This window comes from Hypanus sabinus, chromosome X2 (assembly GCF_030144855.1).
Source record: "Hypanus sabinus isolate sHypSab1 chromosome X2, sHypSab1.hap1, whole genome shotgun sequence".
NCBI lineage: Eukaryota > Metazoa > Chordata > Chondrichthyes > Myliobatiformes > Dasyatidae > Hypanus > Hypanus sabinus.
In genome coordinates this window covers 28,609,200-28,635,707 of record NC_082739.1, presented here as the reverse complement: position 1 = coordinate 28,635,707, position 26,508 = coordinate 28,609,200, and the positions used below count along the sequence as shown (strand labels likewise).

Genomic DNA, 26,508 nt, shown 5'->3' with positions numbered 1-26,508 from the left:
TTAACTCTGTCTGGGGCAACTTGTTTTTGCCCATGTTGCAACTCTGCATTCCTGACTGAATCAGGGCTGTTCCTCTGACTTGATAGTAATGGTAAAGTCTGTTCTTTGCATCATTCTCTCCAAAGTTTGCATAATTTCTACTTTTAGTTATTTTACCAGGAAGTCAGCCAGACTTAAGGCTCATAAGGCCTTTTTAACACCTCAACGTGTTTGAGAATATTCGCAGTTGTCTCAGATTTACATGATCTTCATATTCTTCTCACAGAGATCTACCTGACATAATATAAAATTTCCGGTTGTATGTTCTGCCAGTTTGTTAATTTTGACATGTTTTCATTCCTTTCTCACACTTACTTTGTCTGCCTCTTTAATCCCATATTATGCAATGTTGCCAACAACTGCATTTTGGAAAGTTACTGAAAACTGTAAAAATGCTGGGTTGCTCTAGGGTGGGTTTATTTGCTTTTTAACAGCATGTTCTGGATTTCTACAGGAAATCAATGGCATTCCTGAAGAAATGGAGTTCCTTCCAGCAAGTAACCAGAAAAATTTGGAGAAACGCAGCCTAAAGGAGAGAATGCTACCTGTGGTTGTGGTTATTGTGGTTGCCCTATTGGCCCTGATGATTGGACTCCTTGTTTGGCATTTTCATTGTAAGTATATTTTGCCCACACTACCCCAGAATACATGGATCCTGGATCTGTACTCTATAGCCACCTAAGGACCTACCAATAGGAGAACATCATGCTCAACTTGAGTGAATATTGCACATGAGAGTAGAAGCTGTCTACTCAATGATGCCTTTGTTGTACAGCTGAATTAATGTTATACCAGTGAAATTCATGACTGCTAAATATCCTGAGCAAAATTCATTTATCTCCAGGGCTAAATACCTAGAACACAGAGTGCTTATAAAATTCATCATGCAATACTTGTAAAAGCGATAAATATTCAATGTACCCACTATTTACACTCGGCTAAATATACATTGCACTATCAAATGTGCTACAGATCAGAATAAATTCCCATCTAATGGAGAAATACACACAGCACAGCATGCTGTTACATCACCAAAGACAGCTCATGAAGGATGTGGCTGCCTCTTTGGAAAGCAATTTTCTCATCGAGCTGCTCCTTCCCATAACTCTGGAATTTTCTTACTCCTTCAGATGTTTACCTAGTTAAATGTTTAAAAACTACAATCAAATCTCTTATCTGCACTACATTAAGGTTGTACATTGCACAACGTAACATTTTGCTGATCAGTTTGTAGCTTCTTGCATCACTCCTGGGTCTTCAGCCAGTGTCCTTTGTTGACCCAGCAGTGAATGTTAAACATCTGGAGTGCAGTGTGCTTACACACTGGACTGAATACCTGTAGCACATTGAGCTTACAATCTCATATTGGACCACAGAATGTTCCAGAGGGAATTAAACATTCAGAGCTGGACAGAAGTTTATATTGTAGGTTTCCGCAAATAAGACAAAGTGAGGCATTTTATGTTAACAGAACCCGTATCACATTTTATTGAACTCCAAAACCTACACAGTAAAAGTGCGCTAAAAACCTTTTACACAATTATGTCATCACATCAGATCAGCCTCTTAAAGTGAAACCCCAACTCCATATCGGTGGTTGTGAACTATGTACATTTCTACCAATTATGTTACTCTAAAGTATCCAGATTAATGAATGCAATGGTTGGCTTTGCTAATATTGTTAGTATGAAACTGGTAATAGAAGCGTGGCGGAGATCTTGGAATGAAAATTGTTCTTTTCTTTCTAAATCTTTTTATTATTATTAGTAATATAGACAGAATACAAATGATATATTGATAAAGAAATTACCAACATACACATTCCATTACATATGAAAAAAAGACCTACATAATAGTTACAATCTAAATGAGTTTACCAAGACATAAGCCATAAAATATATGTATGAACATGGTAAGTCTAAATATTTCATAATATATGATATAAAAAAAACAGAAAAAAGAAAAAGATATATATATATATAATGCAAAACTAGCTAATCTACTAATCTAGTAACTAACTAATATAGAAGAAAAAAGAAGCAAAAAAAAGAGAGAGAGAAAAAAAAGGGCTGTTTATAATATCTCACAAAAATAAATATTCATCAATGCCGTCACTTCCGGTCCTCTCGACATACATAAGCTAAAAGCTGGGAAATCAAATGAACTTGGCACAGGGTCATATTACATCATATGAAAATGTTGAATAAATGGTCTCCATAACTTTTCAAATTTAATAGAAGTCTCAAAAGTACCACTTCTAATTTTTTCTAAATTTAAACATAACATAGTTTGAGAGAACCAATTAAATACAGTGGGAGGATCAATTTCTTTCCAATTCAACAATATAGATCTTCTAGCCATCAGAGTGAGAAATGCAATCATTCGACGGGCAGAAGAAGATAAATGCAGTGAGTCTAACATTGGTAAACCAAAAATTGCGGTAATAGGATGAGGTTGTAAATCGATATTCAAAACCGCAGAAATAATATCAAAAATATCTTTCCAATATTTCTCCAAAAATGAACACGACCAAAACATATGAGTTAAAGACGCAATTTCAGAATGACATCTATCACAAATAGGACTAATATGAGAGTAAAAATGAGCTAATTTATCCTTGGACATATGGGCCCTATGTACGACCTTAAATTGTATTAGTGAATGTTTGGCACATAACGATGATGTATTAACTAATTGAAGAATTCTATCCCAATTCTCACTAGAAATACTAAAACTAAGCTCTCTTTCCCAATCCTTTTTAGTCTTATAAAGAGGCTCTGAACGTATCTTCATAATTATATTATAAAGTTTTGAAATAAGCCCTTTTTGAAAAGGGTCTAATTCAAATAAACTCTCCAAAGTATCTGAAGGCACAAAATTTGGAAACGTAGAGAGTACAGAACTTAAAAAATGTCTAATCTGTAAATATCTAAAAAAATTAAATCTCGGCAAGTTATATTTGTTGGATAATTGCTCAAAAGACATGAAACAATTATCTAAAAATAAATCAGAAAATCTTAGTAATCCCTTAGTTTTCCAAGCCGAATAAGCTTGATCTATAATGGAAGGGTGAAAAAAACAATTAGATACAATAGGACTATTTAAAACGAATTGAGTCAACCCAAAAAATCTCCGAAATTGAAACCATATACGCAAAGTATGTTTAACTATCGGGTTGTCAATTCGTTTCAGCAACTTAGAAAGAGCAAAAGGGAGAGAAGTCCCTAAAATAGAACCCAGAGCATAAACTGATACCGATTTAGTTTCTAAACTCACCCAACAAGGGCCAAAAGATCCACCCCCATCTTTCAACCAACATAACAAATATCTAATATTAACTGCCCAATAGTAAAATCTGAAATTAGGTAATGCTAACCCGCCTTCCTTTTTTGTCTTCTGTAAATATGTTTTACCTAACCTGGGATTTTTATTCTGCCATGTATATGAAGAAATTTTAGAGTCAACATTAGTAAAAAAAAAAGATTTTGGGATAAAAATTGGTATCGCTTGAAAAATATATAAAAACTTAGGTAAAATAACCATCTTAATAGCATTAATCCTACCTATTAGGGATAAAGACAGAGGTGACCACCTAGTAAACAAACCTTTAATCTGATCAATTAAGGGTAAAAAATTAAATCTAAATAGATCTTTATGGTTTTTTGTGATTTTGATCCCTAAATAAAAAAGTCATTAACTAATTTAAAAGGTAAATTTCCATAAATTGGGACCCGTTTATTCAATGGAAACAATTCACTTTTATTAAGATTTAACTTATACCCAGAAAACTCACTAAATTGAGCCAATAATGATAAAACTGCTGGAATGGATTTCTCCGGGTTAGAAATGAATAGTAATAAATCATCTGCATACAAAGATAACTTATGAATATGTGTCCCACGATTAATACCCAAAATATCCTGTGATTGTCTGATGGCAATTGCCAAAGGTTCTAAGGCAATGTTAAATAGTAATGGACTAAGAGGACATCCCTGTCTAGTGCCCCGAAATAGGCGAAAAAAGGGGGATCTTTGATTATTGGTAAACACTGAGGCTACTGGAGTATGATAAATCAATTTAGTCCATGATATAAATATCGGACTAAAATTAAACTTCTCCAACACATTAAATAAGTAAGGCCATTCAACTCTGTCAAATGCTTTCTCCGCATCTAATGAAATCACGCATTCTGAAGTATCATGTGAGGGAGTATAAACAATATTCAACAATCTCCTAATGTTAAAAAAAGAATAACGATTTTTAATAAAGCCAGTTTGATCATCTGAAATAATTTTGGGTAATACCTTCTCCAATCTAGATGCCAGTAACTTGGAAAAAATCTTGGAGTCTACATTCAATAAAGATATAGGTCTATAAGAAGCACAGTTAGTAGGGTCTTTATCTTTCTTCAATATTAAAGAAATGGAAGCTCTATAAAAAGATTGTGGCAAATTCCCTAATCTAATGGCTTCCTCAAAAACCTTACCTAACCAAGGGGCAAGAGTAGCGGAAAAAAATTTTAAAAATTCAACTGTATAACCATCTGGACCCGGTGCTTTCCCAGAATTCATTGAGGAAATAGCCCCTTTAATTTCTACATCCGTAATAGGAGTATCCAATATCAAAAGATCATCAGATGATAACCTTGGAAAATTTAATTTTCCAAGAAAATCAGACATGGTATTATAATCTTGAGGAAATTCAGATTGATACAGGGAGGTATAGAAATCTTGAAATGCCTTATTTATCTCATCATGATTAACTGTCAGATTCCCATTCTGCTGACCAATCTTAGTGATTTGACGTTTAACCAAAGCATTCTTCAATTGACTAGCTAACAGTTTACCAGATTTATCACTATGTATATAAAAATCAGATTTAGTTTTCATTAATTGATTTTCAATCGAGGATGTAAGTAATAAACTATGTTCCATTTGAAGTTCAACCCTTTGTTTGTAAAGCTCCTTACTAGGAGCAATCGAATATTTCTTATCAATCTCTTTAATTATATCAACCAATCAAAGAGTTTCCATCTTGATACATTTCCTCAAACCAACAGAATAAGAAATAATCTGTCCACGTATATAAGCTTTAAAAGTGTCCCAAAGTGTTCCGCAGGAAATATCATCTGTAGAATTAGTTGAGAAGAAGTCGATCTGCTCCTCCATAAATTTTATAAACTCAGAGTCTTGCAACAAGGTAGAGTCAAATCGCCATTGTCTAGCATTAGAAGCTGTATCCGTAAATTTCATAGAAAGTAATAATGAAGCATGATCAGAGATAGCTATAATATCATAGTTACAACCGATTACCAATGGAATAAAACAAGAGTCTACAAAAAAATAATCAATTCTCGAATAAGAGTGATAAACATGTGAGAAAAAAGAAAACTCTTTGTCATTAGGATACCGGAATCTCCAAATATCAAAAACTCCATTGTCAGTCAAAAAAGAGTTAATACAAGTGGCCGACTTATTGGGTAAAGTCTGAATAGGTAAAGATTTATCCATCAGAGGATTTAAACAGCAATTAAAGTCACCACCCATTATTAACTTATATTCATTTAGATTGGGTAAAGAGGTAAATAAGGACTTAAAAAAGTCAGGACAATCCACATTTGGAGCATAAACATTAACCAAAGCAACCTTTTTATTACAAAGTAAACCCATAATTAACAAAAATCTGCCATTCGGATCCGAAAAAATATCATGTTGAACAAATGAAATAGAGGAGTCAATAAAAATTGAAACTCCTTTTACTTTAGCATTCGAATTTGCGTGATACTGTTGACCCCGCCAAAATCTAAAAAAACGAAATTTGTCCTCCTTCCTCACATGAGTTTCTTGTACAAAAATGATATGAGTATTAAGTCTTTGGAATACTTTGAAAATCTTCTTTCGTTTAATTGGATGATTTAAACCATTAGTATTCCAAGACACAAAATTAATGGTCTGAGCCGTAATTCTAAAATCAACCCTTTGGTATAGAAAGGGTTAACCAACTTATAAACTCATGCACCTGGAAGAGGAACAAAAGTAATGAGAAGACCCGGAAGTGATGACAACACAGACATATTTGAAGTTCAAAAACAGCCCAAATAAAAAAACTAACTCAAACTGATGCAAAAAAAATAGAATTAGAAAACAGACCATCCCCCCACCCCGCAAGAAAAATAGAAAAAGCCAAAATATGACTTAAAAAAGCAAAAAGTAAGACTAATTCTACCCCCATGTCAGCTGAAGAACACTCCATATATAAAGGATATATATAAAAGAATCACCCCAACTTTAAAAATTAAAATCGCTATAATAAAAACCATATTTCTAAGTATAGTTAGTTGTAAAAAAAAATAAGAATATAGTCACTAAAAAAAAATTATAAATCGGGCTCTAGCCCAGACAAAACAAAAAATATTTAAGCTATGATATGCGATGCATTGTAGGAAGAAGACGAAAGAAAGAAAAATATAATGCCATCTTAAGCAAAACCAAAAATCTTTTTCAAAAAACCACCATCTTAATCATAGAAAAATTCACCTTCAAAGAATTAAAAATATACCTTCGAAGGAACAAAGTTAATGAACAAGAATGTAGTATACTGGTTAAAGTGTATAAGGCAGAACAATTAATATGACGAAAACACGCTTTAACTTAAGTATAAAGTATAGGATGAACCTACACCAATAACCAGATTTTAATTCTGGTTTAAGAGATAGAGAACCATCTTACACGATCAGAATCGTTCATTTATTAGAGACCAGTGTCTGTAGCAGTAGGGAAGTTCTCCTCCAGATATTTTCTCGCTTCTGAAGTTGAAAGGAAAACCTGTCGTGGAGCATTCGACGGAGATATTCGAAGCTTCGCAGGGTATAGAAGCGCAGGTTTCAGATTTTTCTCATAACATTTAGCCATCAACGGTTTAAAAAGAAGCCTTCTTTTTAAAAGGTCAGGGCTAAAGTCTTCGACCAGGCGGAAGCAATATTCTTTGAATTTAATCATTCCTGCCCGACGAGCTGCACGTATAACTTGTTCTTTGTCATGTACATAATGGAACCGGACAATTACCACCGAAGGTTTGTCTGTAACACTCGGTGATCGACGCCGAATTCTATGTGCCCGATCCAATAAAGGGGGGTTATTCGGGAAAATCGTCGGAAACGCTTCTTTTAAAAGTTGAGCAAAATATTTCGAAGGGTCATCTTTTTCTATGCCGTCTGGAAGACCAAGTATACGTAAGTTCTGTCTTCTGGACCGATTCTCAAAATCGTCACTCTTGGCTTTAAGGGCTTCCATCAGCTTAATGGTCGAAATTAAATCCTGTTGCAGTTTTCCAATAGTCAAATCTCGCTTCCGAGCATCTTCTTGCAGAGACGCAATAAGAGCTTGTTGCTGTTTAATTACTAAATCCGTCTTAACCATGTACTCTTGAAAAGTCTTTATATCTTCTTTAAAAAATTGTTGTAGTTCATCAAATTTTTTATCCAAAACCTCCATAAACAATTCAAAAGTTAATTGAGTTTGTTGTGTCGGAGCCTGCTTTTTTCCGTTACCGTTCGGATTACGTCCGGGATCCCATCCCTTAGACCTGAGAGACATTTCTGTTTGCATATCTTCAAAAGTTCACAACAAACTCTTGGCAGTAAATCCAAAAAAAAAAGAATAAAGAAACTTTCGGTATAGGTAAAAATAAGCTGAATAAGGGTGATCAAAGGTTAAAAAAAGTAAAGGTTATGGAGCGAATCCAAAACAGTACTCACTCCATGAGCGTCTCCAGCTGACTCTCGAAAATTGTTCTTATTTGCTAACTTTACCTTTTGACCTCCACTAGTTCGGCCAGATGATCGAATCAAGAAAATGTACAACGGTTACCTTACAATTGCTAACAAGCAATTCACAGAAGAACTGGAGGATTCAGATTCTAAGGCATTTAAGCAACTTGCTGCTACAGTTGAGGAAATGGTGAGTTTTTCATTGAACAAGTACCCACAGGGCAGGCATGATGCAGATAAACTACATAGTTAAAGCACTCTGTATGTGGTCTGAGGACAGGTATGGATTGTATTTCCCTGTTACTAAGATCCTGTCTTAGCTTCTAAGGTGCTGGTTACTTTGGAACCGTCTATACAGACCTCTTCTACAATCTCCCATACCAATATACATACTCAAAATGCTGGAGGAACTCAGCAGGCCAGGCATAGAAAAGAAGAGATGCTGTCTGGATTGCCAAGTTCCTCCAGCATTGTGTGTGTGTGTTGCTCGGATTTCCAGCATCTGCAGATTTTCTCTTGTTTCTGATCTCATACTAACATTTTAGTTATCTTTGTTTTCTAAAATACCCTCAGTTCTCATGCCCACATTCTTGGCAATGTTATATCCCTCTTTTAAACTAATATCAACTGCAATCTCTTGAATCGGCTACAAAACCACTTTTCCAAAGAGTCGTACTTCTTAATGGTATGTATCTTTATTGGGGGGGGGGGGGGGAAGTATTCTTTTAAATATCTGCTGTTCTGTTAGATACTTCCAAGGCAAGTCTTCAACCATTTGTTCTGATCTCTCTGTAACTTGAATCATAAACTGGGATTATTCTCCTTGGAAAGAGTAGCTTGTGGGGAAATATGAAAGAGGGGTTTTAAATTTTGAACGACAAAGTAAATAGAGAGAAATTTCATATGGGATGACCCAAAAGTGTTTTAGGATCTGGGGTTACCGTATTTAGGAGAAGTAGGGAGGACTTCAAGGGGGAGGTGGAAAGAAGCTATGGGGATCAGTCAAGATAATGCTTCATAGAGCTGGTATGGACATGATGGGCTGAATAGCCTCCTTCTATAACTATTCTGTGATACCTTTTTGATTTCAATTTGAAATCTATATAAGCCAATTCTTACTTCATACCTATATTCCCTTTATTTTAAATTTAAGAACCTAAATGTGTCTTTCCCAAATAATTGCCCAGAAAAGCTGGGGAAATGTGTCTTATTAAAGAAGAAATTTGATGATATTGGTACTTGTATAAATAATGTTGCAGAAGTGAATGTGACTGAACTGATAACTTCTCAGTGCCAAATAATCTACATCTCAGAGTACTGAAAGTAGTAGCCATGGAAGCAGTAGATGTTTGAGTGTTGTTTTCCTATATTCTACAGATTGTGGACCAGACCTGTAGTTTGGAGCGTGGCAAATGTCACCCCACGACTTAAATATGCCGTGGAAAGAAAACCACACTAGTTATTATGAGATCAGTGATGGGGCAAATGCTAGTGTTTCTCAGGATGTAATTTATAATTCAGGAAATTTAAAAGATATATCAGCGGGATGAAACAAAATCAACAAGGGGTCATGACATGGGAATCACGTTTAACAAAATTACTGGAGGATTTGGTGATGTAACTGATAGAATAGACAAAGCAGAGCCAATGCATGTGACGGATTGGGATAAGCAGTTAATGCACAAAATGCACGTAGGACTGCGAGTAATGTACTGAGATAGAAAGCTGGTTGATGGACGGAAAACAGTCAGAATAAATGTACAAAAATCTGGAACCATTAAGTAGAGCAGGCAATATTTTTGGAGGATGAGAAAGAAAGACAGAATCAGGTTCAATTTAAAGACGTTCAATCAGTTTCAAATTTCCAGCATCTTGGGCTTTGAGACTTTTCTCAGGAGCTCTGATTTCCTCCCATGTCCCAAAGATATACTGGGATGTTAATTGGTTAATGTAAGCCGAGTGAGGGAAATAGGGACCAGCTAGACTTGATCAGCAGAGGCTTGTTGGGCCGAAGGGCCTGGATCAGTGTTGTATTACTCTGACTCTCCGACTCACACCTGAGCATAAAGTTAACTCCCCTACGTTGTTACTTGAGAAAGAAGGGTTACTGGGAAGTAGGGTGAGAAGAAATGAGATGCCCCACTGGGAGGTAGAACAGAGGATGTGAACAGGATGACAAAGGCTTCAGGTCAAGTTAGACAAGGTGAGTGAGTGGGCAAGTGTTGGTGAAGCATGCATTAGATGATGCATGTAGGCAAAGCAGAAAACTCAAATATAATTTGCGCAATGACAGGTAAATGCTGGTATACAAAGGGATGGGGGGGGGGGGGTGGTTCTCATACTCTGGTTAATGAATGCAAACCTGTAGGTGGTAGGGTTGTGTAGTACTGAAGCAGGATTTTTACCCGCCATGTCACAGGTAGACAAAGTGGAGAAGAAAGCTTTTGGCATGCTGGCCTTTCATCAGTCAGGGAATTGAGTTGGGGCGTTATGTGGCAATTGTACAAGATATTGGTGAAACTGCACCTGCAGTTCTGTGTACAGCTTTGATCGCTCTGTTCTAGGAAATACATCATTAAACTGGAAAGGGTGCAGAGAAATTGTGCAAGAATGCTGCCAGAACTTGAGAGCCTGAGTTAGAGAGAGAAATTGGGCAGACTAGGATTTTATGCCTTCGATTGAGGGTAGCCTTAATGACGTGCATGAAATCATGAGGGTATAGGAAGGGTGACCTCATGAAGTTTTCTTCCCAGGGAAGGTGAACTAAAGATTAGAGGTAACACACAAAAATGCTGGAGGAACTTGGCAGGTCAGGCAGTATCTATGCAGTTGATGTTTCGGGCCAAGAGAGTCCTCTGACTATGAAATGTTCTATTTCAGGCATCTTTTAGTGAACCTCCACTCTAAGACAGGGAAAGGAGTGCTGATTCTTTGAATGATACAACAGTCTTATGAAGAGAAGTAGCATTGACTAGTGCTGCACTCAAAACTTTGGTTTGGTTAGGCTTCATTTAGTGTGTTATGTGTTGCTCTGGTCACCAGAATAAAGGGAGCATGTGGAGGCTTTGGAGAAGCTGCAGAGGAGGTTCATCAGGATGCTGCCTGTATTGGAGAATATTAACTACAAGTTCCAGAGGCTGAGGGGGGACCTGGTAGAGATTTATATATATAAAAAAAAATAAATAAAAGATAAGATAAGGCATAGATAAGGTAGTTAGTCTTTTCCCCATGGTGGAAATGTCAAATCTAAGAGAGCATAGGTTTAAAGTGAGAGGGGGAAAGTTTAAAGTTTTTGAACAGAGAAGAGTCGATGCATGGAACAGATTGCCTGGGGTCCTGGTGGAAGCAGACAACTGTGATGATTAAGAGGCATTTAGACAGGCATGAGAACAGGCAGGAAATGGAGGGATACGGATCACGTGCACACAGATGGGATTAAGCTATACTGTGCACTATTCAATGTCATGTCAAAATTCTCATGCTTTAAAAGCTGGGTGGATGTTTCTTCTGTGCGGGGGAATGGATTAGCGGTCAGAATCTCAGGAGAAACTTCGTAGTGGTGGTAACTCGGTGGCGGTCCCTACCACAGAGGTTGTGCAGGACAAGTTGCTGAACTTATTTAGGAATACGGTAAATTTCTGTATGCAAAAGACATCAAGGATTATGGAGAAAGTGGGAAATGGTTTTGGGGAAGGATCAGATGCAATAGGATTGATTGGCAGAGTGAGCTCAAAGGTCTGTTCAGTTGATCCATTCTCTGAAATCTGTGATCCCTTGTTCTCTAAAGATGCTTCACTATAGTCACTAATTACACCCTTTATCCATGACCCGACGTGAAATAGCTTGTACCCTGGTTACCTGCAGGGCCAACGATGCATGCCCTGAACTCTCCGTGGGGATTACCTTGTTGGGGAGTCTTTCCTCAGTTGATTTGACTGCTGCCTACATGGATCCTTTTTTTTCTCTCTGGACCAAAGTAATTTCTCGCAAATCCAATTGTATTTTATATTTAGTGTTATAATGTCTTGTGATGTAGGAGGCATTCATCCATTGAGCCTGTGCCAGCTCTCAGCCTGTGCCTGTTCTCCCCACATTCCCATCAACTCCCCCCAGATTCGACTGCTCACCTGCATGCTGGGAACAATTACTCTATTAACCCATGTGCCTTTGGAATGTAGAAGGAAACCCCTGTGGTCATGGGGAGAACATGCAAACTCCACACAGACACCACCTGAGGTTGTAATTTAATCTGGGGACCTAACTGCTGCCCCACCTCATTCTCCAAGGAAGGTCATACACTTGTGAATGTTCAGTCCCAAGCCTAGGTCATCTCATGGCCATGGGTCTGTAGGGGCTGTCAGAATACAATGGAGCACTTTTATATGTATTATTTATTTTTGCATTTTTTCATCTAAATTGATACAAATGGCCTGTACACTTTGTTTTACATGTTACTACAGTGCACCATGTCTTGTCCTTTGAAGCTTTTACAATTTCCCCTATTGCCTACTCTCCTTCCCCTCCATCCCCAGCCCACCAAACTGCAGAGTACTGAAAGCATCTAGCCATGCCTAGTGTGTGCAGCCTGGGTGCTGAGGGCAAAAACATCCATGGGGTAAGGGAACGGACAGTACAGGGCCTGGTGATAGCACACCCAGGATGTAGTGTACAAGTCTGCAAGCCAATTTTGTGGTGACAGACAAGGTCTGTACAGTGGGCTAGGTTAAAAATGGTTTCATTTGTAGTGAAAAGACATAAAGCTGTTATTAAATATGATGTTTTCCTCTTTAATTTGACAGCTGGAGAATACTTACATGGAGATGGATGAAGTGGCTCCATATTATGTGCGTTCTACCGTTACTGCATTCAGGTAGGTCTCTGATGTACACTGCCCACTGCTTGGCCGGGGTCGGGCTTTGTTTTGGGAACTCCAGGGATCACAGTTTTGTGATTGCAGATTTCACAGGTCCTGTCCATCCTTGCTGATGCTCCTGCAGTGAATGATAGACATTGTTACTGATGATGGGAATGTCAGTTCCATGGTGTTGATGGTGTCTGACACGGGGAGGGTGGTCGGTGCCTGTCCCATGATATGTGATTCAAATGGTTACACAATCATGGTTCTTCATGCGTAAACAGCCACAGCTGTCTTCCTGTGAGATTCCAACACAGTGCCCACAACTGTCAACCTGCTCATGTATTCTAAAGTTCAAAGTAGATTTTATTCTGAAAATGCATATATGTCACCATATACAGCCCTGATATTCATTTTCTTGTGGGCATACTCAACAAATCTATAGAATAGTAACTATAACAGGATCAATGAAAGACCACCCAACTAGGATGTCCAACCAGAGTGTCCAAGACAACAAACTGTGAAAATGCAAATATAAATAAATAGCAATAAATATCGAGAACATGAGATGAAGAGTCCTTGAAAGTGAGTCCATTGGTTGTGGGAACATTTCAATGATGGGGCGAGTGAATTTGAGTGAAGATATCCTCTTAGTTCAAGAGCCTGATGGTTGAGGGGTAGTAACAGTCCTGAGGCTCCTGTACCTTTTACCTGATGGCAGCAGTGAGAAGAGAGCATGGCCTGGGTGGTGACGATCTCTGATGGACGCTGCCCTTCTATGATAGCACTCCGTATAGATGTGCTCAATGATGGGGAGGGCTTTACCTGTGATGGACTGGGCAATATCCACATTCAAGGGCATTGGTGTTTTCTTACTAGATAGTGATGCAGTCAGTCAGTACACTCTCCACTACATATCTATAGATGTTTGTCAAAGTTTTAGATGACATGCAAAATCTCCACAAACTCGTAAGGAAGCAGAGGCACTGCCATGAATTCTTTGTAATGCACTTATGTGCTGGGTCCAGGACAGGTCCTCTGAAATAGTAACACTGAGGAATTTAAAGACGCTAGCCCTCTTTAGCTCCGATGAGGACTGGCTCAGGGACCTCTGGTTCCCTCTCCTGAAGTCTACAATCAGTTCCTTGGTCTTGCTGACATCGATTTGTTATGATGCCATCAGCCAGATTTTCAAACCCTAACCCTATATGCTTATTCAACACTTACCTTTGAATTGACCTACGACAGTGGTGTCATCAGCAAACTTGAATATGGCATTGGAGCTGCCACACAGTCACAGGTGTAAAATGAGCAGAGCAGGGGCTAAGCACACAGCCTTGTGGTGCACCTGTGCTGATGGAGATTGTGGAGGAGATGTTGTTGCCAATCTGAACTGACTGGGGTCTACAAATGGGGAAATCGAGGATCAACAGTACAAGGAGGTATTGAGGCGTAGGTCTTGGAGCTTATTGATTAGTTTTGAGGAGCTGATGGTGTTGATGATCATCAATACTGTAGTTGATAAAGAACATCCTGATATCTGTGCCTCCGCTGCCCAGACGTTTGAGTGAAGAGCCAATGTGATGACATCTGCTGTGGACCAGTTGCTCCAGTTGGCAAATTGGAACAGATCTAAGTCACTTCTCAGGCAGGAGTTGGTCTGTTTCATTACCAACTTCTCAAAGTACTTCCTCGCTGTGGAATCAAGTCCTACTGGAGGATGGTCATTGAGGCAGGTCACCCCACTCTTCTTGGGCACCGGTGTGATTGAAGCCTGCCTGATGCAAGTGGGTACTCCACACTGCTGAAATGAGAGTTTAAAGGTCTCTGTGAATACTCCACCCAGCTGATCAGCACAGGTGTTTAGAGGGTGGCTAGGTACCCTGTCTGGTACAGATGCTTTTCATGGGTTCACCCTCCTGAAATCAGGACTGAAATCATAGATCATTGGAGATGTGGGAGGTTGTGATGGTTTCTCCATGTTCTCATAATCAAAGCAAGCATAGAAGGCATTTAGCTCATCTGGAAGTGAAGCCCTGCTGTGTGCCATGTTGCTTGGTTTAACTTTATTTGAGGTGATAGCATTCAAGCCCTGTTACAGCTGTTGAGAATCCCTCATCGATTCAAATTTGGTCTGGAATCTCCACTTTACCTGTGAAATGGCTTTTCAGAGATTGTACCTGGTCCTTCTGTAACTTTTTTTGGTTACCAGACTTGAAAGCCTCTGATCTGGCTCTCAGAAGATTTCTGATCTCATGGTTCATCGAGGGCTTCTAATTGACGAAGACTCTGAATGATTTATTGAGGACGCACTCATCTACAGCTATTTTAATAAAGTCTGTTACAACCATGGTGCATTCATTTGGATCTCTAGATGATTATAGTCAGCTGTTGGTGGTATGTAAGCTGCAGTCAGGATTATGGAGGAGAACTTATTTGGTAAACAGAACAGACCTCATTTAATTGTTAGGTTTTCAAGATCGGAGGAGCACAAGTTTGACAAAACCGCCATGTTGGAGCACCAATGAGAGTTTATCATAAAATACATGCCTCCTCCTTTTGCCTTTCCTGAATCAGCAGTTGGTCCATTCTGTGAATCAAGAATCCTTCTGGTTTAACTGTTGAGTCTGACATGCCTGAAGAAAGCTCTGTTTCAAAAGAGCATATAATGGAACAGACTCAGTTCTCTTCAATACAGCAATCTTGCCTTCAGGTCCCCAATCTTGTTCTCCAGTGACTACACATTTATCAACAGGATACTAGGCAGAGGAGGCCTCATCCCTCTGCATTTTAGCCTGGCTTGGAGTCACCCCCCCACCCCACCTTGGTTTTGACCATGGCGATGAATCTTAAAGGTGCCATGTTTGACTGGTCCAGTTTCTTCAGATAGGAACATCACTGAGTTGATTTAAAAGTCCATTGCTTGGAGCAAAGTTGCATGCTGCAGATTGCAGTGAAAGTAATTCAAAAGAGGTATATTTAAGAGAAATTTTGGAACAATTTCCTGCAGTCCACAATACGTTGCCGATGATTGCCAATGCCATCTTGGTTTCCTTTTGCCCCAAGGTTGCTCATTGAACGCAGCTGTGGGTAGCTGTATGGAGGTTGAAACGTTCATCTGTTGACTTGTGCTGCTTGGTCAGTGTTACATAGTGCTAGATCTGCTTGTGAATTATACTGAGTGCTAAGTAGCTTTTTTATAGATCAAGCTTTCTGGCTCCTCTTCATTTTCCTGCACTCCTTTGATCTCTGAGTTAAGAACATCAGAACCAGGCCCTAGGATACTTTGAGTTTATTCTGTCATTCCACAAGATCAAGGTCATTCCTGTAGCTCAACACCATTGTTCTGCATTATCCCCATACTCTTCGATTTCTTTCTCCTGAAATCCAATCCATTGAATAAATAAACTCAGTGACTTGACCCTCCAGACTCCCAGGTTAGAGAACACCCCTAAACTCCCCATCCATTGAAGTAAGCTCATTTCAGTCCTAAATGGCTTATTTTATTTTGAGATAATGAAGGGCATGGTGTGATGATGATGATATGACCCTGCGACAGAGTAGAGATAGATAGAGTGACTGGGCAAAATCATGACCAGTGGAGCTCACTATGGGGAAGTGTAATTCAATAAGAAAAATCGGGGGGGGGGGGGGTTCAGCTGGAGACGCTCATGGAGTGAGTACTGTTTTGGATTCGCTCCATAACCTTTACTTTTTTTAACCTTGATCACCCTTATTCAGCTTATTTTTACCTATACCGAAAGTTTCTTTATTCATTTTTTTTTGGATTTACTGCCAAGAGTTTGTTGTGAACTTTTGAAGATATGCAAACAGAAATGTCTCTCAGGTCTAAGGGATGGGATCCCGGACGTAATCCGAACGTAACGGAAAAAAGCAGGCTCCGACACAACAAACTCAATTAACTTTTGAATTGTTTATGGAGGTTTTGGATAAAAAATTTGATGAACTACAACAATTTTTTAAAGAAGATATAAAGACTTTTCAAGAGTACATGGTTAAGACGGATTCAGTAATTAAACAGCAACAAACTCTTATTGCGTCTCTGCAAGAAGATGCTCGGAGGCGAGATTTGACTATTGGAAAACTGCAACAGGATTTAATTTCGACCATTAAGCTGATGGAAGCCCTTAAAGCCAAGAGTGATGATTTTGAGAATCGGTCCAGAAGACAGAACCTACGTATATTTGGTCTTCCAGATGGCATAGAAAAAGATGACCCTTCGAAATATTTTGCTCAACTTTTAAAAGAAGCGTTTCCGACGATTTTACCGAATAACCCCCCTTTATTGGATCGGGCACATAGAATTCGGCGTCGATCACCGAGTGTTACAGACAAACCTTCGGTGGTAATTGTCCGGTTCCATTATGTACATGACAAAGAACAACTTATACGTGCAGCTCGTCGGGCAGGAATGATTAAATTCAAAGAATATTGCTTCCGCCTGGTCGAAGACTTTAGCCCTGACCTTTTAAAAAGAAGGCTTCTTTTTAAACCGTTGATGGCTAAATGTTATGAGAAAAATCTGAAACCTGCGCTCTTATACCCTGCGAAGCTTCGAATATCTCCGTCGAATGCTCCACGACAGGTTTTCCTTTCAACTTCAGAAGCGAGAAAATATCTGGAGGAGAACTTCCCTACTGCTACAGACACTGGTCTCTAATAAATGAACGATTCTGATCGTGTAAGATGGTTCTCGATCTCTTAAACCAGAATTAAAATCTGGTTATTGGTGTAGGTTCATCCTATACTTTATACTTAAGTTAAAGCGTGTTTTCGTCATATTAATTGTTCTGCCTTATACACTTTAACCAGTATACTACATTCTTGTCCATTAACTTTGTTCCTTCAAAGATATATTTTTAATTCTTTGAAGGTGAATTTTTCCTTGGTTAAGATGGTGGTTTTTTGGAAAAGATTTTTGGTTTTGCTTAAGATGGCGTTATGTTTATATTTTTCGCGTTTCTTCCGTACAATGCATCGCTTATCTTAGCTTAAATATTTTTTGTTTTGTCTGGGCCAGAGCCCGATTTATAAGTTTTTTTTTTAGTGATTATATTTTTATTCTTTTTACAACTAACTATACTTAGAAATATGGTTTTTATTATAGCGATTTTAATTTTTGAAGTTGGGGTGATTCTTTTATATATATCCTTTATATATGGAGTGTTCTTCAGCTGACATGGGGGTAGAATTAGTCTTACTTTTTCTCTTTTTAAGTCATATTTTGGCTTTTTCTCTTTTTCTCGGGGGGTGGGGGGATGGTCTGTTTTCTAATTCTATTTTTTTTTTGTACCAGTTTGTGTTAGTTTTTTTATTTGGGCTGTTTTTGAACTTCAAATATGTCTGTGTTGTCATCACTTCCGGGTCTTCTCACTACTTTTGTTCCTCTTCCGGGTGCATGAGTTTATAAATTGGTTAACCCTTTTTATACCAAAGGGTTGATTATAGAATTATGGCTCAGACCATTAATTTTGTGTCTTGGAATACTAATGGTTTAAATCATCCAATTAAACGAAAGAAGATTTTCAAAGTATTCCAAAGACTTAATACTCATATCATTTTTGTACAAGAAACTCATGTGAGGAAGGAGGACAAATTTCGTTTTTTTAGATTTTGGCGGGGTCAACAGTATCACGCAAATTCGAATGCTAAAGTAAAAGGAGTTTCAATTTTTATTGACTCCTCTATTTCATTTGTTCAACATGATATTTTTTCGGATCCGAATGGCAGATTTTTGTTAATTATGGGTTTACTTTGTAATAAAAAGGTTGCTTTGGTTAATGTTTATGCTCCAAATGTGGATTGTCCTGACTTTTTTAAGTCCTTATTTACCTCTTTACCCAATCTAAATGAATATAAGTTAATAATGGGTGGTGACTTTAATTGCTGTTTAAATCCTCTGATGGATAAATCTTTACCTATTCAGACTTTACCTAATAAGTCGGCCACTTGTATTAACTCTTTTTTGACTGACAATGGAGTTTTTGATATTTGGAGATTCCGGTATCCTAATGACAAAGAGTTTTCTTTTTTCTCACATGTTTATCACTCTTATTCGAGAATTGATTATTTTTTTGTAGACTCTTGTTTTATTCCATTGGTAATCGTTTGTAACTATGATATTATAGCTATCTCTGATCATGCTTCATTATTACTTTCTATGAAATTTACGGATACAGCTTCTAATGCTAGACAATGGCGATTTGACTCTACCTTGTTGCAAGACTCTGAGTTTATAAAATTTATGGAGGAGCAGATCGACTTCTTCTCAACTAATTCTACAGATGATATTTCCTGCGGAACACTTTGGGACACTTTTAAAGCTTATATACGTGGACAGATTATTTCTTATTCTGTTGGTTTGAGGAAATGTATCAAGATGGAAACTCTTTGATTGGTTGATATAATTAAAGAGATTGATAAGAAATATTCGATTGCTCCTAGTAAGGAGCTTTACAAACAAAGGGTTGAACTTCAAATGGAACATAGTTTATTACTTACATCCTCGATTGAAAATCAATTAATGAAAACTAAATCTGATTTTTATATACATAGTGATAAATCTGGTAAACTGTTAGCTAGTCAATTGAAGAATGCTTTGGTTAAACGTCAAATCACTAAGATTGGTCAGCAGAATGGGAATCTGACAGTTAATCATGATGAGATAAATAAGGCATTTCAAGATTTCTATACCTCCCTGTATCAATCTGAATTTCCTCAAGATTATAATACCATGTCTGATTTTCTTGGAAAATTAAATTTTCCAAGGTTATCATCTGATGATCTTTTGATATTGGATACTCCTATTACGGATGTAGAAATTAAAGGGGCTATTTCCTCAATGAATTCTGGGAAAGCACCGGGTCCAGATGGTTATACAGTTGAATTTTTAAAATTTTTTTCCGCTACTCTTGCCCCTTGGTTAGGTAAGGTTTTTGAGGAAGCCATTAGATTAGGGAATTTACCACAATCTTTTTATAGAGCTTCCATTTCTTTAATATTGAAGAAAGATAAAGACCCTACTAACTGTGCTTCTTATAGACCTATATCTTTATTGAATGTAGACTCCAAGATTTTTTCCAAGTTACTGGCATCTAGATTGGAGAAGGTATTACCCAAAATTATTTCAGATGATCAAACTGGCTTTATTAAAAATCGTTATTCTTTTTTTAACATTAGGAGATTGTTGAATATTGTTTATACTCCCTCACATGATACTTCAGAATGCGTGATTTCATTAGATGCGGAGAAAGCATTTGACAGAGTTGAATGGCCTTACTTATTTAATGTGTTGGAGAAGTTTAATTTTAGTCCGATATTTATATCATGGACTAAATTGATTTATCATACTCCAGTAGCCTCAGTGTTTACCAATAATCAAAGATCCCCCTTTTTTCGCCTATTTCGGGGCACTAGACAGGGATGTCCTCTTAGTCCATTACTATTTAACATTGCCTTAGAACCTTTGGCAATTGCCATCAGACAATCACAGGATATTTTGGGTATTAATCGTGGGACACATATTCATAAGTTATCTTTGTATGCAGATGATTTATTACTATTCATTTCTAACCCGGAGAAATCCATTCCAGCAGTTTTATCATTATTGGCTCAATTTAGTGAGTTTTCTGGGTATAAGTTAAATCTTAATAAAAGTGAATTGTTTCCATTGAATAAACGGGTCCCAATTTATAGAAATTTACCTTTTAAATTAGTTAATGACTTTTTTATTTAGGGATCAAAATCACAAAAAACCATAAAGATCTATTTAGATTTAATTTTTTACCCTTAATTGATCAGATTAAAGGTTTGTTTACTAGGTGGTCACCTCTGTCTTTATCCCTAATAGGTAGGATTAATGCTATTAAGATGGTTATTTTACCTAAGTTTTTATATATTTTTCAAGCGATACCAATTTTTATCCCAAAATCTTTTTTTTACTAACGTTGACTCTAAAATTTCTTCATATATATGGCAGAATAAAAATCCCAGGTTAGGTAAAACATATTTACAGAAGACAAAAAAGGAAGGCGGGTTAGCATTACCTAATTTCAGATTTTACTATTGGGCAGTTAATATTAGATATTTGTTATGTTGGTTGAAAGATGGGGGTGGATCTTTTGGCCCTTGTTGGGTGAGTTTAGAAACTAAATCGGTATCAGTTTATGCTCTGGGTTCTATTTTAGGGACTTCTCTCCCTTTTGCTCTTTCTAAATTGCTGAAACGAATTGACAACCCGATAGTTAAACATACTTTGCGTATATGGTTTCAATTTCGGAGATTTTTTGGGTTGACTCAATTCGTTTTAAATAGTCCTATTGTATCTAATTGTTTTTTTCACCCTTCCATTATAGATCAAGCTTATTCGGCTTGGAAAACTAAGGGATTACTAAGATTTTCTGATTTATTTTTAGATAATTGTTTCATGTCTTTTGAGCAATTATCCAACAAATATAGCTTGCCGAGATTTAATTTTTTTAGATATTTACAGATTAGACATTTTTTAAGTTCTGTACTCTCTACGTTTCCAAATTTTGTGCCTTCAGATACTTTGGAGAGTTTATTTGAATTAGACCCTTTTCAAAAAGGGCTTATTTCAAAACTTTATAATATAATTATGAAGATACGTTCAGAGCCTCTTTATAAGACTAAAAAGGATTGGGAAAGAGAGCTTAGTTTTAGTATTTCTAGTGAGAATTGGGATAGAATTCTTCAATTAGTTAATACATCATCGTTATGTGCCAAACATTCACTAATACAATTTAAGGTCGTACATAGGGCCCATATGTCCAAGGATAAATTAGCTCGTTTTTACTCTCATGTAAGTCCTATTTGTGATAGATGTCATTCTGAAATTGCGTCTTTAACTCATATGTTTTGGTCGTGTTCATTTTTGGAGAAATATTGGAAAGATATTTTTGATATTATTTCTGCGGTTTTGAATATCGATTTACAACCTCATCCTATTACCGCAATTTTTGGTTTACCAATGTTAGACTCACTGCATTTATCTTCTTCAGCCCGTCGAATGATTGCATTTCTCACTCTGATGGCTAGAAGATCTATATTGTTGAATTGGAAAGAAATTGATCCTCCCACTGTATTTAATTGGTTCTCTCAAACTATGTTATGTTTAAATTTAAAAAATTAGAAGTGGTACTTTTGAGACTTCTATTAAATTTGAAAAGTTATGGAGACCATTTATTCAACATTTTCATATGATGTAATATGACCCTGTGCCAAGTTCATTTGATTTCCCAGCTTTTAGCTTATGTATTTTGAGAGGACCAGAAGTGACGGCATTGATGAATACTTATTTTTGTGAGATATTATAAACAGCCCCCCTTTTTTTTTCCTTCTCTTTTTTTGTTTCTTTTTTTTATTACTTATTAGTTATAGTTATTAGATTAGCTAGTTTTGCATTATAAAAATTTTTTTTTTGTTTTTTTTCTTTCCTTTTTCTGTTTTCTTTATATTATACATTACGAAATATTTAGATTTACTATGTCCATACATATATCTTATGGCTTATGTCTTGGTAAACTCATATATATTGTAACTATTATGTATGTTTTTTTTCATATGTAATGGAATGTGTATGTTGGTAATTTCTTTATCAATATATCATTTGTATTCTGTCCATATTACTAATACTAATAAAAAGATTTAGAAAGAAAGAAAGAAAAATCAGAGGATGGGTTATTACCTAAATGGAGCGAGTCTGTAAGTGAACAGTATTTCAGGTGGGTCTTGATATTCTGCTGCAAAGTTAACAAGCAGGTCCAACAAATGTATAAGGCAACAAACAGCATATTGCTGTGTATTGCAAAAGGAGTTTGAAATGGGGGGATTTTGTTCCAATTGTATGTGGTGTTGGTTAAGTCAGTGTGCTCCTGGTACTCATCACTGTCTGGATGAGGAAGGTTCCCCCGCAATCTTATGTAAACCTCTCACACTTTTCTCTAAGTTATGTCCTCTAATTCTGTTCACCTCTGAAATGGTGTGAAAATTTCCTTTTGGTCGTCCCAATCTATACCCTTCATAATTTTAGAGTATATACAGTACTACCATCATTTCTCCTCGTAACTGAAACACTCTGTCCCAGGCAGCACCCTGGGGGAAGTCTCCATTGCATAACTGTCCTGTAGTTTAGTGATCAGTACTCCAGCTGAGGGTGGACCAGTGTTTTGTGAGGTTGAAACAGAACCCCCCCCCCACTCTGTGGGGCCAGTGTAGGTGAACCATGATGACGGGGCAGGTTTGGGGGGCCAGATGGATCCACTCCTGCTCCTGTTTGTCCTCTCTGTGATCCCTAGTTCCAGACTCCTCAGACTTGGTAACCCCCTGCCCTGTCAATGTTTGTAGTTTCAATGAGATCACATCTCGTTCCTCCTGTCCAGAATGTGTCAAGCTGTATGTCTGAGCTGTCTTCTGTCCTCTCACAGTGAAGGCTCCGTGATTGCTTATTACTGGCTTGAATGTCAGGTCCCACCAGAGAATGCAGCAGAACTCGATGAAGCTATACAAGCAATATCACTATCAAAATCTGGCAGATCACAGCTGGGTGTCTCGAAATCACTGCGGATTGATGAACTGGTAGTCGAAAGTGAGTACTGCATAACTGTGTGTGCATGGAATATGCTGGGTGCCTCTATCTCATTGTCCTTCAAATCCATTTATGTATGCAGTATGGAGGTCAAACTCCCATATAGACAGACATAGATCAAATAGAACAGCAGAGGTGTTTCTGGTTTACTATTGTCAAGTGTACTGAGAACCAATGAAAAGCTTGTTTATATAGATCAAATCATTATACTGTGGGTTGAGGTGGAGATCAGGTAAAACAATAACAATGCAGAATACAGAGTAAGTGTAGTACAGGTAAACAATATGGTGCAAGATCATAGTGAGGTAGATTGTGAGGCCAAGAGTCCATCATATCATACAAGGTGTCCATTGAAGAGTCTTAACAGTAGGTTAGAAGCTGCCCTTGAGGCTAGTGGTAAATGCTTTCAGGCTTTTAGATGTTTTGCCCGATAGGAGAGGGGAAAAGAGGGAATGCGGGGTGGGGTGAGTCTGATTATGCTGGTTGATTTACTGAGGCAGCAAGTATAAGCAGAGCTCGTGGAGGGGAGGCTGGTTCCTGTGACGTGCTGAGCTGTGTCCACAATTCTCTGCAGTTTTTTGCAGTCATGTGCAGAACAGTTATTATACCTAGCCGTTATGCATCCAGGCACAATGCTCTCGATGGTGCATCGATTAAAAATTAGTAAGAGTCAACGGAGGCATGCCACGTTCCTCTAGTCTCCTGAGGAAATAGCGATGTTGCTGAGCTTTGTTTTTGGCCATGGTGTCTACATGGTTGGAGCAGGACGGGCTGTTGGTGATGTCAGGAAAAGGCCCTTCACATGTTATGCTGAACTAATGGCAGAGACCCGAGAAATATTGAGTTTGGAGTTTAAGTCCATAGCTTCCTGAAAGTGACAACACCCAGTGGATTGAGTAGTGAGCAAAGCTCTTGATGTGGATTCCAGAGACTGCAGATGTTGGAATCAGAATAATGAAATAGGCTGGAGGAAGACCTCAGCAGGTTGAGCAGCATCTGTGGAGGCAAAGGGGCAGCAGAGCTTTCAGGTCAATACCCTGCACAGGGTCTGAGTGTGGAGGAAATGGAGCTAGTATAAAGTGAGGTGGAGGGTTGGGGGGGGGCAGGGATGTGGTGAGCAGATGAAGTCAGGTGAAGGACAAGGAGAGTTCAAAGTAAATTTTATTAAAGGACATATATGTCACCATATACTAATTCATTTTCTTGAGGGCATTTACAGTAAGTACAATGAAACACTACAGGCAAACAGCATGTGCAAAAGACAACAAATTGTGCAAATACAAAGAAAATCCCCAAAATAATAAACAAACAAGCAAACAAGTAATTGCAAACATGAGTTGTATGGGTCTTGAAAGTGAGTCCATAGGTTGTGGAATCAGATATATGTTGGGGTGAGTAAAGTTATCCACTCTGGTGCAGGAATCTGATAGTTGAGGGGTAATAACTATTCCTGAACCTGGAGGTGTGGGACCTAAGGCCATGGTACAACCAGTCAGGATGCTCTCCACTGAGCATCTATAAAAGTTTGTCAAAGTTTCAGATGACATACCAAACCCTTGCAAACCTTAAAGAAAGTAGAGGCACTGCTGTGCCTTCTTTGTAATGGCACTTATGTGCAGGTTCCAGGACAGATCATCTGAAATGATAACATTTAGAACAGAGATGAGGAAAAACTTTTTCACCCAGAGATTGGTGGATATGTGGAATGCTCTGCCCCAGAAGGCAGTGGAGGCCAAGTCTCTGGATGCATTCAAGAGAGAGTTCGATAGAGCTCTTATAGATAGCGGGGTCAAGGGATATGGGGAGAGGGCAGGATTGGGGTATTGATTATGTATGATCAGCCATGATCACAGTGAATGGCGGTGCTGGCTAGAAGGGCCAAATGGCCTACTGTCTATTGTCTATAATACCGAGGAATTTAAAGTTGCTGACCTTCTCCACCTCTGTTCTTATGATGAGGACTGGCTCATGGACCTCTGGTTTCCTCCTACTCAAGTCAATAATCAGCTCCTTGGTGTTGATGACATTGGGTGAGAGGTTGTTATTGTGGCACCACTCAGACAGATTTTCAGTCTCCCTCCTATGTCCTGATCATCGCCACCTTGGATTTGGTCTATGACAGTGGTGTCTATGGCAAACTTAAATATGGCACTGGAGCTGTGCTTAGCCTCACAGTCCTAAGTGTAAAGCGAATAGAGCAGGGGACTAAGCACACAGCCTTGTGGTGCACCTGTGCTGATGGAGATTGTGGAGGAGATGTTGTTGCTAATCCAAACTGACTGGGGTCTGCAAGTGAAAAAAAATCGATGATGCTGTTTGCACAAGGAGATATTGAATAGTTTTGAGGGGATGATAGTGTTGAATGTAGTTAATGAGGAGCATCCTGATGTATGCATCCTCACTTTTGAGGTTTGGATGAAGAGCCAATGAAATGGCAAATTCATGACACCTATTTTGCTGGTAGGCAAATTGGAGTGGATCCAAGTCAATCTGCAGGCAGGAGTCGGTATGTTTCATCACCAACCTCTCAAAGCACTTCATCACTGTGGTTTTAAGTGCTACTGAACAATAGTCATTGAGGCAGCTCACCACATTCTTCTTAGGCACCAGAATAATTGAAACCCGCTTGAAGGCATTGAGATTATGTAGGAGCAAAAATTTGTCACATATGTCGCTTGGTTTTGCTTTGTAGGAGTGATAGTATTCAAGCCCTGCCACAGCTATTGAACACCGTTCAGTGATGTAAGTTTGGTCTGGAATTGCTGCTCACTTATGAGACAGGTTTACTGACGTCGTACCTGGACTTCTTGTATTTTCCTTGGTCAGCAGGCCTGAATGCCACCAATCTAGCCCTCAGAAAATTGTGAGTCTCTTGATTCATCCAGGGCTATTGGCTGATGAAGACTCTGAATGATTTTTGGGGACACACTTGTCCAGGAGTGTTGTTATGAAATCCATGATAACCGTGGTGTGTTCATTCAGATTCTCTTGAGTCCTGAATATGGCCCAGACCACTGACTTGAAGCAATCCTCTGCCTCTTGTCACCACCTTGTTTTCCTTCCCTCTGGTTCCTTGCTCTTTGGCCTCTACCTGGGCAAGTAGGAGGAGGACAGCTAGATGATAAGATTTCCCGAAATGTGGTCTAAGGATGGAACAGTAAGCATTCCTGATCATTGTGTAACTGTGGTCGAGTCTGCTGGGACCCCTGGTGCTACAAA

At 38.2% G+C, this 26,508-nt stretch overlaps 1 protein-coding gene across 1 annotated transcript in view; it reads left to right on the top strand.

The window, feature by feature from the left end:
• Window positions 1-26,508, top strand: part of LOC132385214 (suppressor of tumorigenicity 14 protein-like) — a 131,460-nt gene that overhangs the window by 35,579 nt on the left and 69,373 nt on the right. Inside the window, exons 2-5 of the mRNA XM_059957136.1 lie at window positions 494-653; window positions 7,867-7,997; window positions 12,607-12,677; window positions 23,129-23,289. Coding sequence (XP_059813119.1) covers window positions 494-653; window positions 7,867-7,997; window positions 12,607-12,677; window positions 23,129-23,289 — 523 coding nt within the window. The remainder of the gene's footprint in view (window positions 1-493; window positions 654-7,866; window positions 7,998-12,606; window positions 12,678-23,128; window positions 23,290-26,508) is intronic.